The 13485-nt window shown below is 41.9% G+C and overlaps 1 protein-coding gene across 1 annotated transcript in view; it reads left to right on the top strand.

Moving 5' to 3' along the window:
- The window catches only part of siae (sialic acid acetylesterase), a 63237-nt gene extending 54057 nt beyond the window's left edge, over positions 1 to 9180 (top strand). The window contains exons 7-10 of the mRNA XM_041174558.1: positions 2639 to 2772; positions 4810 to 4964; positions 5617 to 5809; positions 7934 to 9180. Of these exons, the coding sequence (XP_041030492.1) occupies positions 2639 to 2772; positions 4810 to 4964; positions 5617 to 5809; positions 7934 to 8173 (722 nt within the window). The 3' untranslated portion in view covers positions 8174 to 9180. The remainder of the gene's footprint in view (positions 1 to 2638; positions 2773 to 4809; positions 4965 to 5616; positions 5810 to 7933) is intronic.
- Positions 9181 to 13485: the final 4305 nt, after the last annotated feature.

Here is a 13485-nt window from a genome sequence, read left to right as displayed (position 1 = left end):
TGATTGGGAAATTTGCAGATGACACAAAAATTGGCCGTGTAGTTGATAATGAAGGGGATAGCTGTCGACTCTAGAATGATATCAATGGTTTTGTTGAGTGGGTGGAGAAGTGGCAAATGGAATTCAATCTGGAGAAGTGTGAGGTAATGCATTTGTGGAGGGCAAACAAAGCAAAGGAATTCTTAATAAATGGGAAGTTATTTAGAGGGATTGAGAAAGGGAGTGACCTTGGAGTGCATGTCCACAGGTCCTTGAAGGTGGCAGGACAGCTGGACAAAGTGGTCAAGAAAGCATATAGAATGCTTTCCTTTATTGTTCGAGGTATTGAATACAAAAGCAGGGATGTAATGCTGGAACTGTATAAAATGCCACAGCTGGAATTTGGAGTACAGTTCTGGTTAGCACAATACAGGTAGGACATAATTGCTCTGGAGAGAGCACAGAGGAGATTTACAAGAATGTGGCCAAGACTTGAAAATTGCAGCTATGAGGAAAGATTGGATAGGTTAGGGTTGTTTTCCTTAGAACAGAGGGGGCTAAGGGGTGACCTAATTAGTGTACAAAATTATAAGGGGCCTAGATAGGGTAGACAGGAAAGACCTGTTTTCCTAGCTGAGGGGTCAATTACCAGGGGGCACAGATTTAAGGTGATTGGTAGAAGGATTAGAGGGGACATGTGGAAAAGCTTTTTCCCCAGAGGGTGGTAGGTGTCTGGAATTCACTGCATAAGTTGGTGGTAACCTGCAAGGCTACAGGCCAGATGCTGAAAGTGGGATTAAAATGAATGGCTAGTTTCTTTTTTTGGCTGGCACAGACACGATGGGCTGAATGGCCTCTTTCTGCACCGTAACTTTTCTATGGTGTTAAGTTAATGCAATAGCATGGATAGAGGACCGGCTAACTAATAGGAAACAGAGTTGGAATAAATGGGTAATTTTCAGGTTGGCAAACTAGCTAGTGGAGTGCTGTAGGGATCAGTGCTGGGGCCTCAATTATTTACAATCTCTATTAATAACTTGGAAGCAGGGACCAAGTGTATTGTAGACAAATTTGCTGATGATACGAAAGCATGTTGTGAGGAGGATACAAAGAGTCTGTAAAGGGATATAGATAGATTAAGCAGTGGGCAAAAAAATTGGCAGGTAGAGTATAATGTGGGAAAATGGGGAGAGAATTGAGAACACTGCAGTATCGGGAGACCTGGATGTCCTTGTATATGAATCACATAAAGTCAGCATGCAGGTGCAGTAAGTAATAAGGAAGGCAAATTGAATGTTGGCCTTTATTGCAAGGGGTTTGGAGTATAAAGGTAGGGAAGGCTTGCTACCACTGTACAGGGCATTGGTTAGTCACATCTAGAGGGGGTGCTATGTGCAGTTTTGTTGCCTTGAGAGACAGAATTGCGTTGGAAGCAGTTCAGAGAAGCTTCACTAGATTGATAGCTGGGATGAAGGTGTTTGTCTTATGAGGAAAGGTTGAGCAGATTGGGCCTATACTCATTGGAGTTTAGAAGAATGAAAGCTGATCTTATTGAAATTTAATTCCAAGGAAGCTTGAAAGGATAGATGCTGAGAGAATGTATGGAGGCTAAGGGGTGACCTAATTAGTGTACAAAATTATGAGGGGCCCAGATAGGGTAACTCCTATCATAGGGGAATGTAGAGCTAGTGGGCACAGTTTCAGAAGAAGGAGTTTCCTGTTTGAGATGGAGATGAGCGGGAATTTCTTCTGAGGATCATTAGGGTTTGAAATTCCCTTCCCCAGCCAGCAGTGGAGGTCAGGTCATTGAATATATTCCAGGTTGATTAAGACAGAATTTTGATTGACAAGGGAATCAAGGTTTATGAGGGTAGGGTGGTGGCTATTAGGAAGGTGGGGTTAAAGCCACAATCAAATCAGCCATGATCTTATTGAATGGCGGAGCAGGTTTGAGGGACTGGATGGCCTACTCCTGCTTCTACTTCTTGCATTCTCATGTAGGGAGATCAGTCCATACTCCGAGGAGTGAGTTTCCAGGCAGGGTCTGCACTGGAGGGACTTCCAGTATGGAAGTCAGCTGGGACAAATAAGGTTCAGTGACAGCAAAGGCCAGTGCTGCAACTGTAGAAACAGAAAATCCCATTCAGAAACCCGTAGAGAACGATGGTAGATCCAGTGTCAGTTGAAGGAAAGGGGTATGATGAATGTTGAATTATGCTAAGAACCAGTGGGATTCCAGGATGATATGATGGGAAATCTGTTTGTGTGTGTGAGGGGGGGTTGCGGGGAGTGGCAGTTTGTGGGTGGGAGGGTTGGTGTTTGGAGGGAGCTCCCCTGCCAAGACCAGCAGGAGGTTCATCCTCTGCCAAGTTTAGCAACATGAAGTTGGGGAACTGGAAAGTGGAATGCTGCAGCTCCGTTTTAACTGCTGTCGCACTCGTTTCCTGTCAGTTGAGTTAAAATCCCCCATCCTCATTTAATTCTTGGAATGCAGTTGAATTAAATTGAATCAAATGAAAGTTATTCTCATCATAAAGCGACACAACACTGAGTTGTGTGTTGATTTTGATGGTCTTTGGTTGAATTGCGAAAGTGACACTAAAGACTTTGCCCCTCACAGTTGATCTGAGGCTTATTGCTCCATGTGATTTGTTTGTAGGTGAAGCAAATGCAGCCTGGCACAATATGGAGTACAACTGCACCTTCCCAGCTATGATCAAGGATTGGAGGCAGGTTTTCCATCAAGGATCTGGAGGAGCCACAGAAATAGACTTTCCTTTTGGATTTGTCCAGGTAATTTAAAACTGAAATAAAAGCAAAATACTGCGGATGCAGGAGATCTGAAATGCTGGAAGAACTCAGCAGGTCTGGCAGCATCTGTGGAGAGAGAAAAACAGAGTTAACGTTTTGAGTCCATATGACTTCTCCCAAAGAAACGTCATAATTGGACTCAAAATGTTAACTCAATTTTTCTCTCTCCACAGATGCTGCCAGATCTGCTGAGTTTTTGCAACATTTTCTGTTTTAATTTAAAAAGAATATGTTTTGAAGTCCAGTTGCTATATTGTAGGCAGGATCATCCATTACTGCACAGGCAGCTTCAAAGTTCAGTTCATATTACAAACTGTACTTGCATCAGATATACCTACATGACTAGTCTAGGAGTTCCTGGGGCTAGTATTGATGCATCAGCAACATCAGGTGGCAGAAAAACAGAGTAATGCAGCCAGCTGTTGGGTCAGGGGGTGGGGGAGAGCAGTGTGGTGGGGGTGGTGGGGGGGGTGAAATTATGAGGCGGATAGGTGTGGCGTGTCAAAGGGAGGGTGTGTTGGGAAGGGGAGAGTGGGGTTTGTGCTGGGGGTTTATGTCTGGGAGAGTTTTGAGTTGACTCTCTGTCTTGAATATGCCAGTCAAGAGCTAACTCCTATAATTCTTATGTTATGGAGCACAGTGCCCTCAGTACTGTCCCTTTGGCAGTGTAGCACTACCTCATACAGTCCCTTTGACAGTGTAGCTTTCCTCCACTAATACTGCACCGACAATGTAGCACTCCCTCAGTACTGCCGTTCTGACAGTTTAACACTCCCTCAGTACTGCCGTTCTGACAGTTTAACACTCCCTCAGTACTGCCGTTCTGACAGTTTAACACTCCCTCAGTACTGCCGTTCTGACAGTTTAACACTCCCTCAGTACTGCCGTTCTGACAGTTTAGCAGTCCCTCAGTACTGCCGTTCTGACAGTTTAGCACTCCCTCAGTACTGCCGTTCTGACAGTTTAGCACTCCCTCAGTACTGCTGTTCTGACAGTTTAGCACTCCCTCAGTACTGTCCCTCTGACAGTGTATCGCTCTCTCAGTCCTGCCATTCTGACCGTGTAGCACTCCTTCAGTAATGCCTGACAGCGCTCCCTCAGTAATGACCCTCTGACAGTGTAGCACTCCCTCAGTAATGCCCCGAAAACAGTGTAGTGCATTCCCTCAGTACTGCCTCTCTGACAGTGTAGTGCTCCCTCAGTAATAACTCTCCAACAGTGTAGTGCTCCCTCAGTACTGCCCCTCTGATGGTGTAACACTTCCACATACTAACTCTCTGACAGTGTAGCATTCCCTCTGTACTGCCTCTCCGACAGTGTAGTGTAGTGTTTCTTCAATTATGAGCCTCCGACAGTGTAGCACTGGGTCAGTACTGCCCCTCTTACTGTTTTTTTAATACTGGCTAGGCCAGTATTTATTGCCCATCCCTAATTGCCCTTGAGGGCATTTAAGAGTCAACCACATTGCTGTGGGGTCTGGAGTCACAGCCAGACCAGGTAAGGACAGCAGATTTCCTTCCCTTTACGAAATCAATCATGGTTTCATGGTCATCATTAGACTTTTAATTCCAGCTTTTTTTTAATTGAATTTAAATTCTGCCATCTGCTGTGATTCGAACCATGGTCCCCAGAGGATTACTCTGGGCCTCTGGAATACTAGTCCAGTGACAATACCACTATGCTTATGCTCCCCCTAACACTCCCTCATACTGCCCCTCTTACAGTGTGGCACTCCCTCAGCACCGCCATTCTGACAATGTAGCATTCCCTCAGTAATGCTCCACTAATTTAATTTCATATAAGCAAAATACTGTGGATGCCAGAAATCCGAAATAAAAACAGAAAATGCTGGAAAAACTTAGCTGGTCTGGCAGCATCTGTAGAGAGAGAAACAGAGTTAATGTTTTAAGTCGGTATGACTTCTTCAGAGCTTCATATTTATTATTGCTTCAATACTATAAACACTTCCATGTTTATTAATTCTGGTTTATAAAGATTGCTGGAATTATTCTTTTGTAGCTGTCCACCTACCACCAGGCTGTCCCAGACGATTCTTTCCCATGGATACGCTGGCATCAAACTGCTGATTTTGGTTATGCTCCAAACCCAAAGATGAAGAGAACATTCATGGCAGTTGCAATGGACCTGGGCGATGAGAAATCTCCTTATGGCACGTATGTAGCAAAGTTTCAAACAGGCTTTTGCGATACGTCTGAGTAACATCAGTCACACACATCTGGATTCATAATCACCTGTGAAAGGCGGCTGCACACACTCTGTTTATATTGCTTTGCAGAGTCACTGGAAACTGCATTGTCACAGAAGCAGGAGGGGGGAAACAACACCATTTGGGCATAATGGGTGATGGCAACAGTTAAGATTACCTGAGCAGACAAACTGAATGTGAAATAAAGGAGCCATGTAAACAACTATTGCCACATGGCAACCCATCCTAAGATAAAGAGGTTGCTTTCATATAGTTTGACCATCCTCGGGACAGATCAGTGTACCTCACAACGAGGCAATTACTTTTTAGGCACACGCAGCACCAATTTGTGCACAGCAAGATCCCACAAAAGGAAATGAATGAATGAGCAAGGAGTGTTTGCCAGGAGCCCAAGAGAACACCTGTTCCCTTCTTTCCTGCCATGGAATCTTTTACATCTATCCAAAGATGCAGACAGTGCCTTAGTGTAACATCTCAACTGACAATGCTGCATTCCCTTAATGCTGCGGTGCTGTTCTGGGACTGGAAGACATAACCCATTCACTTTGCAGAATTGGAGGGCTGGATGAGTGTGCAAGTAAATGTTTAATATTTTTCAGCATTCATCCTCGGTATAAACAAGATGTTGCGTACAGATTATACCTTGGTGCTCGAGCAGTGGCTTATGGAGAGAAGGCAGTCGTTTTCCAGGGCCCATTTCCAAATGACCTCCAGCTCAAGAATAGCACAGAATTGACCATCATCTACACACAAGAGCTGACTGTGTTGGAGCTCAGTAATGATATATTTGAGGTATGGTACAGCTGCACTCAGCTTATAACAGTCAGACTGCTCCAGGCACATACGTTTTATAACAAGTGATGACCTAACTGCACAGAACAAGCTTTTTACTTTGCATATTGAATACAGTTTGCAGAGTTGGTGTGATCTCCTCAGGCTGCTACCTGAATCTCCCCAAAACAGAGGGAGCAGGCTCCTTTTCTATAGCCTTTAAAACTCCTGCTGCCTCCTTTAATATTTCCACATGTGGGTAGGTGGTTTATAATCTGGATGGTATGGCCCTGGGACTCCTCATAAGGTTGAACATGGTTGCCACCCACCACCCTTCCTCAGCTGATGAATCAGTACTCCTCCATGTTGAACACCAGTTGGAAGAAACACTCAGGGTAGCAAGGACACAGAATGTACTCTGGGTGGGGGTTTCAATGTCTATCTCCAAAAGTGGCTCAGTAGCACCACTACTGACTGAACTGGCTGCGTTCTAAAGGACACATCTGGCAGACCTGGGCTGGGGACAGATAGTGAGGGAACCAGCAAAAAGGAGAAACCTACTTGACCCTTGTCCTCGCCAATCTAGATGCATCTGTCCTTCATTGCATTGGTAGGAGTGACCACTGCACGGTCCATGTGGAGACCCTCCATCGTGTTATGTGCCACTACCTCATAAATGGCAGTGTTAAACGGGTTAAATGCAAAATAGATCTAGCAGCTCAAAACTGAGCATTTATGAGCTTCTATGGGCCAAGAGCAGCAGCAGAATTGTATTCCACCACAATGGCCAGGTATATCCCCCACAATACCGTTACCATCAAGCCAGGGGACCAAACCTGATTCAGTGAGGGGTGGGAAAGCATGCCAGGAGCAGCACCAGGTGTACCTGAAAATGAGGTGCCAACCTGGTGAAGCTACAACATGGAATGACATGCTCGCTAAAGAGCGGAAACAGCATGATATAGTCAGAGCTAAACAATCCCACAACCAATGGATCAGATCAAAGCTCTGAGCCCTGCCACATCCTGTAGAGTGAATGATGGTGATCAGCCAATTGGAGGAGAAGGCTCTGCGAATGGAGGTTGCTTAGCCCCACCTTCTCAAGGGCAACTAGGGAAGGGCAATAAATGCTGGCCCAGCCAGTGAAGCCCACATCCTGTGAATGAATTGTTAAAAAAAATCCCTATTTCCTTTAATTTGCTCGGCCACTTCAGAAAGCAGTGAATCAGGATGGTGTAAGACTGCAGTCACATATAGGCTACGGTAAGGTCTGCAGGTTTCCTTCCCGAAGAGATCTCTGCCCACAAATCCTCCTGCAGCTGTCACTTTTGTGAGGTCATTGTAGGCCAGTCAGTACAACATAGCGCACATTTTGTAAAAAAAAAATCAGTTTTTGTGGAGTGGGGAACTTTGAATGATACTAATGGGCAGATTTGTTTAGTTGGATAATTACACCAAAGCAGGGAAGACATGAAATGCTATGTGGTCGATGACTCACAGAGCTGCTCTTCTCACTGATGCAAGATAGACAGTGCACAGCAGGGAGAAACAGAACGGAAGGAAGCTATTTATCATAGTCATTATAGTCATTATGTGCCCCAGTATTCTACTGAAACGGAATTATTTGAAAATCAGGTTCTTTCTGCTCGTCAAGCAACATAGATTATCAAATCTACTATTCATTTGCACATGGTGTAACCAGGAGATTGCTAGCCCCTGCCCATCACAGCATCCATTCTTAATGTCTGATCAGGGTCAGCAAATTAAATACCTGCTTTCCTACAAAGGATCCTTAATTCAAGTACTCATTGAAACAAAATGACAGTACATAGATCATCTGCCAATGAAGGTGCCTGCTTCGCTTGTTAAAGAAAGTAAGTTTCTTAATTCAAGATGTGTAAAGAGAAACAGCCTATAGTAGTCAGATAAAATAAAGTTCTTGTGGAGGGTGAAGAATTATCACCCATTGCAAATGCCAATGACAGGAATTGTCTAGACAACACCATTATCTTGTGGTTGCAGAATAAGGAGGTCTGTGACCACTGTAAATGAACAATGTGGCAGAAAAGTGGTTGCTGATCATTGGTGGGATGCTGGGATTAATGCATCATTAATGAGAGGATATTTGTATTTTTCTCTCTTTAGGTGTGTTGCTGCACAAAGTGGAATTTGTCCAACTGTAAGTGGGTCTCTGCCCCCATTGTCAGCCACTCCATCAATGCACTATCTTTATCTCTAAACCAGTGTCAGCAGAAGGTGACCAGTATTCGCTATGCTTGGAAGGAGTGGCCATGTGACTTGAAGAAGTGTCCCTTGTACAGTAAAGACTATAAGTTACCTGCCCCATCATTCTTGATACAACCAGCCCACGATGGACCATTCTGAATATCATCTACCAAATTATTGTTTTAAAATATTAACTGTACCAGCTGAGACCAGAAAATGTTTTACATAAATGATAGGAACAATTATGCTAATTAAAATATACAAGTAGATCATTGTACCTCCCTCACCCCTTATGAAAGTAAGCCACAGCAATAATAATTATTATATCTATAAAACCAACTTTGGTGCTGGTCCAGAACTCATTCCATTTGAGTAATTGTAATTTTGATAATTAATGTACAGAGTCTGGAAGATATATACAAGTACAGTATGGCCCTATCGTCTCATTCCTAAATTAATAGATTTTCTACTTTATCTTTTTCCGATGTTTTGTATAATTAAACCCTACATGATATTAGTAATTCAATTTGAATAATAAACCTATAGAGACAGTAATCTACTCAGGGATCTAACAGTATTGGGGCATGAATAGTTCTCTCAACGACATGTATTTTTAGTATCTGAATTAACAATTGATTTGAACCGCTTGCAGAGAATAAATTAGGATCCAGACTGTAATCTGCAGATTTCCATGTGATAATTTTGATAGAACAAAGGCCTTGGATTATAGACTCAACAGAATGGCATCTCACAGACAGAAGCCAGGCTCTGGGCTGGAGTTCAAAGCCCCGTCAGTCCATCTATTATCAGCTATCAGGAGAAACAGGTCCTCTGTTCTTTTACTATTATCAGAGTGACAGGTTTAAGACTGGAAGGTACCAAACCTGTCTTTACAAGATTAACTGCAACATTAACCAATGAGGAATGAAGTAAAATTTTGGACATTACAACTGCTGCAATATTGTACTGTTAGAATCAGGTTTATGATGCTGTATGAGGATATACTTAAGAACAGTGCACTGTAAGAATTTTGAACTTCTCATTTTCTGCATGTTTCCCTGCATGCATGCCTGAACGCAGATGGGGGTGGGTTTGATCTAAAAAAAAATGTTTCAACATTCTTCAATATGTATGACACTGGAATATAATCATGCATTCAGAATCCATGAATGACTTTTTTTTATGATTTATGATGAGAGATTATTCCTACTAGGTTATCCACAACTCCTCAGATATGGAAGTAGTGCATAACTGGATGCAGCAAGACCTGGCCAACATTTGGGTCTGGACTGATATTTGACAAGTAACATTCACACCACACACATGCCAGGGAATGACTGCAACAAGAAAGAGTCTAACCACCTCTCCTTGACATTCAACTGCACCACTGTCGCTAAATCCCTCATTGCTGAACCCCCCACCATCATCTCTGGGGAGGTCGCCAACTTAACTAGACCAAGTACATAAATACTGTGGTTGCATGAACAGGTCAGAGGCTGGGAATTCTGCGGTGAGTATCTCACCTAATTCCCAAAATCCCTCCAGCATCTTACAAGGCACAAGTCAGGAGGGTGATGAAATACTCTGCACTTGTCTAGATAATTCAGCACCAACAACACTCAAGAAGCTTGACTCATCCAGGACAAAGCAGCCTGCTTGATTCATACCCCATTCACGCATCATACTGCAGTGGTACTCATATTTTGTTAACCTAACTTAAACAATTAGGTGGTTTGATCAAACTTTTCACCTTTGTTGTGGCTTGGGGGGCAGTGGGGCTGATATTGCAGCGCACAATCCCCAGTGAATCACAATCCCCAGTGAATCACAATCCCCAGTGAATCACAATCACAATCCCCAGTGAATCACAATCCCCAGTGAATCACAATCCCCAGTGAATCACAATCACAATCCCCAGTGAATCACAATCCCCAGTGAATCCCCAGCGCACAATCCCCAGTGAGTCGTGACTTACATTACAATCTTCCCACAATTCTAAGTCAACTGGCATATAATGCAGTAGAATCTCTGGACATATTTAGTGTTGTATATATTTGTTATAAAAGTGATTGATTTTGGCCATTTGAATTCTTATTACGTGTTGAGCTAAATGCTTCATTCAGGAAGTAAAGAAGAAAGCAATCACTTAGCATTCCCTAAATTATTTATGCCATTTTTAGGGATCAGCAATCAGCTTTTTCACCCTCAAGCTGTGGTCTATGAGATAGAGCCAAGAGTGCCTTTAGACGCTATTTAGGTATTACACACTATTGAAAAAGGTTAATTACTCTAATATGCTTTTTAAACAAGCTTGCTTTGTAGTTGTGTTTACAAACCATTAATTGTTTCAGAATAGGAGAAGACAAAATGCAGAACAAAAACAAAAGTACCTGGAAAAACTCAGCAGGTCTGACAACAACTGTGGAGAGAGAGAGATACAGTTGACTTTTCGAGTCCGTATGACCCTTCATCAGAAGACAAAATGCAGTTGGCTGTTCAAGGATAAACATCAGTCCACAACCAAAGTCCCTCAAGGATCCTCCTAGATTAAATATAGTAATTATGAATCTGCCACAAGACGCTGTTGACCAAGAGAAAATGACTAAATGAATTACTGAACAATCCTGAGTGTGCTAAGAGCAACACTAACAACCAATTTGAGATCATCAGCCGAGCTCGTTTATGTTTGCGAGCAGTGATATACATTCATGCACAGGGACTTTTTTGCAGTAAAGAAAAAGGTGATAAAAGGGGACAGGAAGAGTTTTGCAAAGAAACCAGAAAAGCAATCGAGAAAACAAAGAGAAACTGAACAATTATCAAGGATTATAGAAAGAAAATATTTGATACACCCAGAAATTACAAAAGAAAATTAAAGGATGCACAAGATAAACTTTAAGGCAATGACAGAGATATTAGAAATGCTGGATAGTTACTTTGCCTCAGAAATTACCAGGGAAGCTAACAAGGTGGGCATGACATTAGAGGAAGAGATTGAAGATGTATCAAATGCATTTAAGATAATGGCGCAAAATAATTGGTAAAATAGTGGTGAGGGTGAAGCCCGTAGACCAGATGGATTGCATCTGTGCATATTAAAGAAATCAGGGAAGTGATAGTAAGGGTGCTATTACATATATAAAATACATACATATATAAAATTCAAGATGCTGTTTTATGTGGCTCAGGAAATTGCCTGAGATTGAGGCTTCCAATCACTTGATGCAGCATTTCCCATGTCCAAGAACTGCTGACCAATCAGAAGTTGGGATTGTAGCCAGTCCCAGACCAAGAGCAGCACAAGAACCTCGAGAAGCAGGTAAGTGGGGTAGGCTTCCCAGGCCATGTCAGCCAAGGCCTGTCAGCCAGTCACTGCCAAGGTGGCAAGATGTGCCAATCAGTAGCCCAGGGTGGGGTGTCCTCAAATGGCCCAAGGACATGTGGCCTGTGAGACACCTATCCTGTGTCAGGAAGATACAATAATTCTCATAATGTTATTGGAATTTATTGTAAAATAGAGTAATAGTAGATGTGTCTATGTTTACGTGTGTGAGAGACTTAATTGGATTAAAGATAGCTGTTCTGAAGTCTTTGATGTAAACATGGGGGAAGTTTAGAGCCATAGGTGTCAAGGGAACATTTGCATTTTTAAATAAACCAGACTAGATTGTTTTCAAAAGAGGGAGTGAAATGTGTCACCTAGCCAGGTGAAGTTTAGAAAGAGTGTTTTTTTTTCCCCAAAGATTACTGGTAAAATTAGTGCTATGAGAGATTTTTATTATCAGAAGGGTAAAGTCCAAAGACATAGTGAAACAATCTGAATTTGCATTCAAAGGGGAAAATATATATAAAGGAGCGAAGGCTGTGTGTAAGGGTAGGCATTTTAAAATCTAACAAGTGTGAAAATCCTTCAGCATCTATGCCTCAAACTGCTGTCTTCATGGACTGCAGTTAAGAGAATTCTCTTTGAATTCGACTGTTAAGGGTATCATTTACTTTGCCTGGGTCTTTTAAAAATGTGTTTTAATGTAACTGGGAGTCAGATTAGGTAGGAGATTTAGAAGTTATCATAGTAGTAATTTGTAGATCTATGTATGTAAAGTCATTTCTTTTATTAAAAAATGTTTAATCTAGTTTTGTAAAAACCTGTAAGACCTGGTGGTCTTATTACTACTGGATTCAGGGCACGCATCTCAAAATTTATACAAATTGCAAAACAAGTTGTGGCAGTTATTTCAAGTTTCCCTTGGGGATTTGAACAACTCAGCATTTAGCACCGGCTGTGCCATAACGTAGTTGGGGGCTCTTTGCGGGATATATTTCAAATTGCTTGATTGGGTTGGAGTTGGTGAATCTTAAGGTTACGAGTAAGAGAAGCACTTTGAATTCAAGAGTTGGCGTGAGGTTTTTTCTCAGTGGTGAGACTGCAATATGGTTTTGACAGTGGCTAAAACTTGCCTGGGAGTTGAAGTTATAACTTTAGCTGGTTTATAAAAGGTAACTAAAGTTAAGTTAATGGAAATGGCGGATAAATTACAATTGGGATTACCTGCAGGGGCGAAGAAAGTAGATATAATTGAAAGTATACCACTATATTTAAAGTTGGAAGTGATACCTGACACTAATGAGTCACAGCTGGAGGTAGTGAGACTTCAGTTAGAAATGAAGAGAATTTGAACAAGCAAAGGAACTGAGAAAACTTGAATTGGATGCATATGAAAAAGAAAATGGAAATGAGAAAACTGGAACTAAAGGTAGCAGCAAAAGAAAGGGAAAAAGATTATTTTTTTCAAAATGGAAATGCGAGGACTTGATCTCCAGAGGGAAAAGTTAGCAATGGAAGAGAGAATGAAGGAAAGAAACAGAGAATATCAACTTTACAAGCTGAATTTTAAAAAATAGACATCAGATTCTGAGGCAAGTTCTGATGTTGAAAAAACCTTTAACCTAAAACCCAGTGGGGAGATGTTTAAAATTGTACAAGCTCTTTCAAAATTTGAGGAAAGAGATGTTGAAGCATTCTTTATTTCATTTGAAAAGATAGCTAAACAGGTGAAATGGCCACAGGAAAACTGGACATTGTTGTTACAATCCATGTTGGTGGGTAAAGCACATGAGCATTATGCTTCACTGTCAGAACAAATATCAGTGATTTATGATGTGGTAAAAAAGGCTATTTTGAATACAAATGAGTTGGTTCCTGAGGCATACAGGCAGAAATTTAGGAATATGAGAAAACAGCCTGGGCAAACTTATTTGAGTTTAAAAGAGTAAAGCAAAGTAATTTTGTCCGGTGGATATGGGCATTAAAGATAGAGACAACATATGCAGCTCTTAGAGATGTAATTCTTTTGGAAGAATTTAAAGATTCAATTCCTTCAGTAGCAAGAACTCATGTGGAGGAACAGAGGGTTCAAATGGTAAGACAAGCAGCAGAGATAGATCAAGATTATGAGTTAGTTCATAGAGCT

Source organism: Carcharodon carcharias, chromosome 25 (assembly GCF_017639515.1).
Source record: "Carcharodon carcharias isolate sCarCar2 chromosome 25, sCarCar2.pri, whole genome shotgun sequence".
Lineage (NCBI taxonomy): Eukaryota > Metazoa > Chordata > Chondrichthyes > Lamniformes > Lamnidae > Carcharodon > Carcharodon carcharias.
The sequence above is the reverse complement of the archived record's forward strand: the minus strand, read 5'-3'. Positions and strand labels throughout refer to the sequence as shown.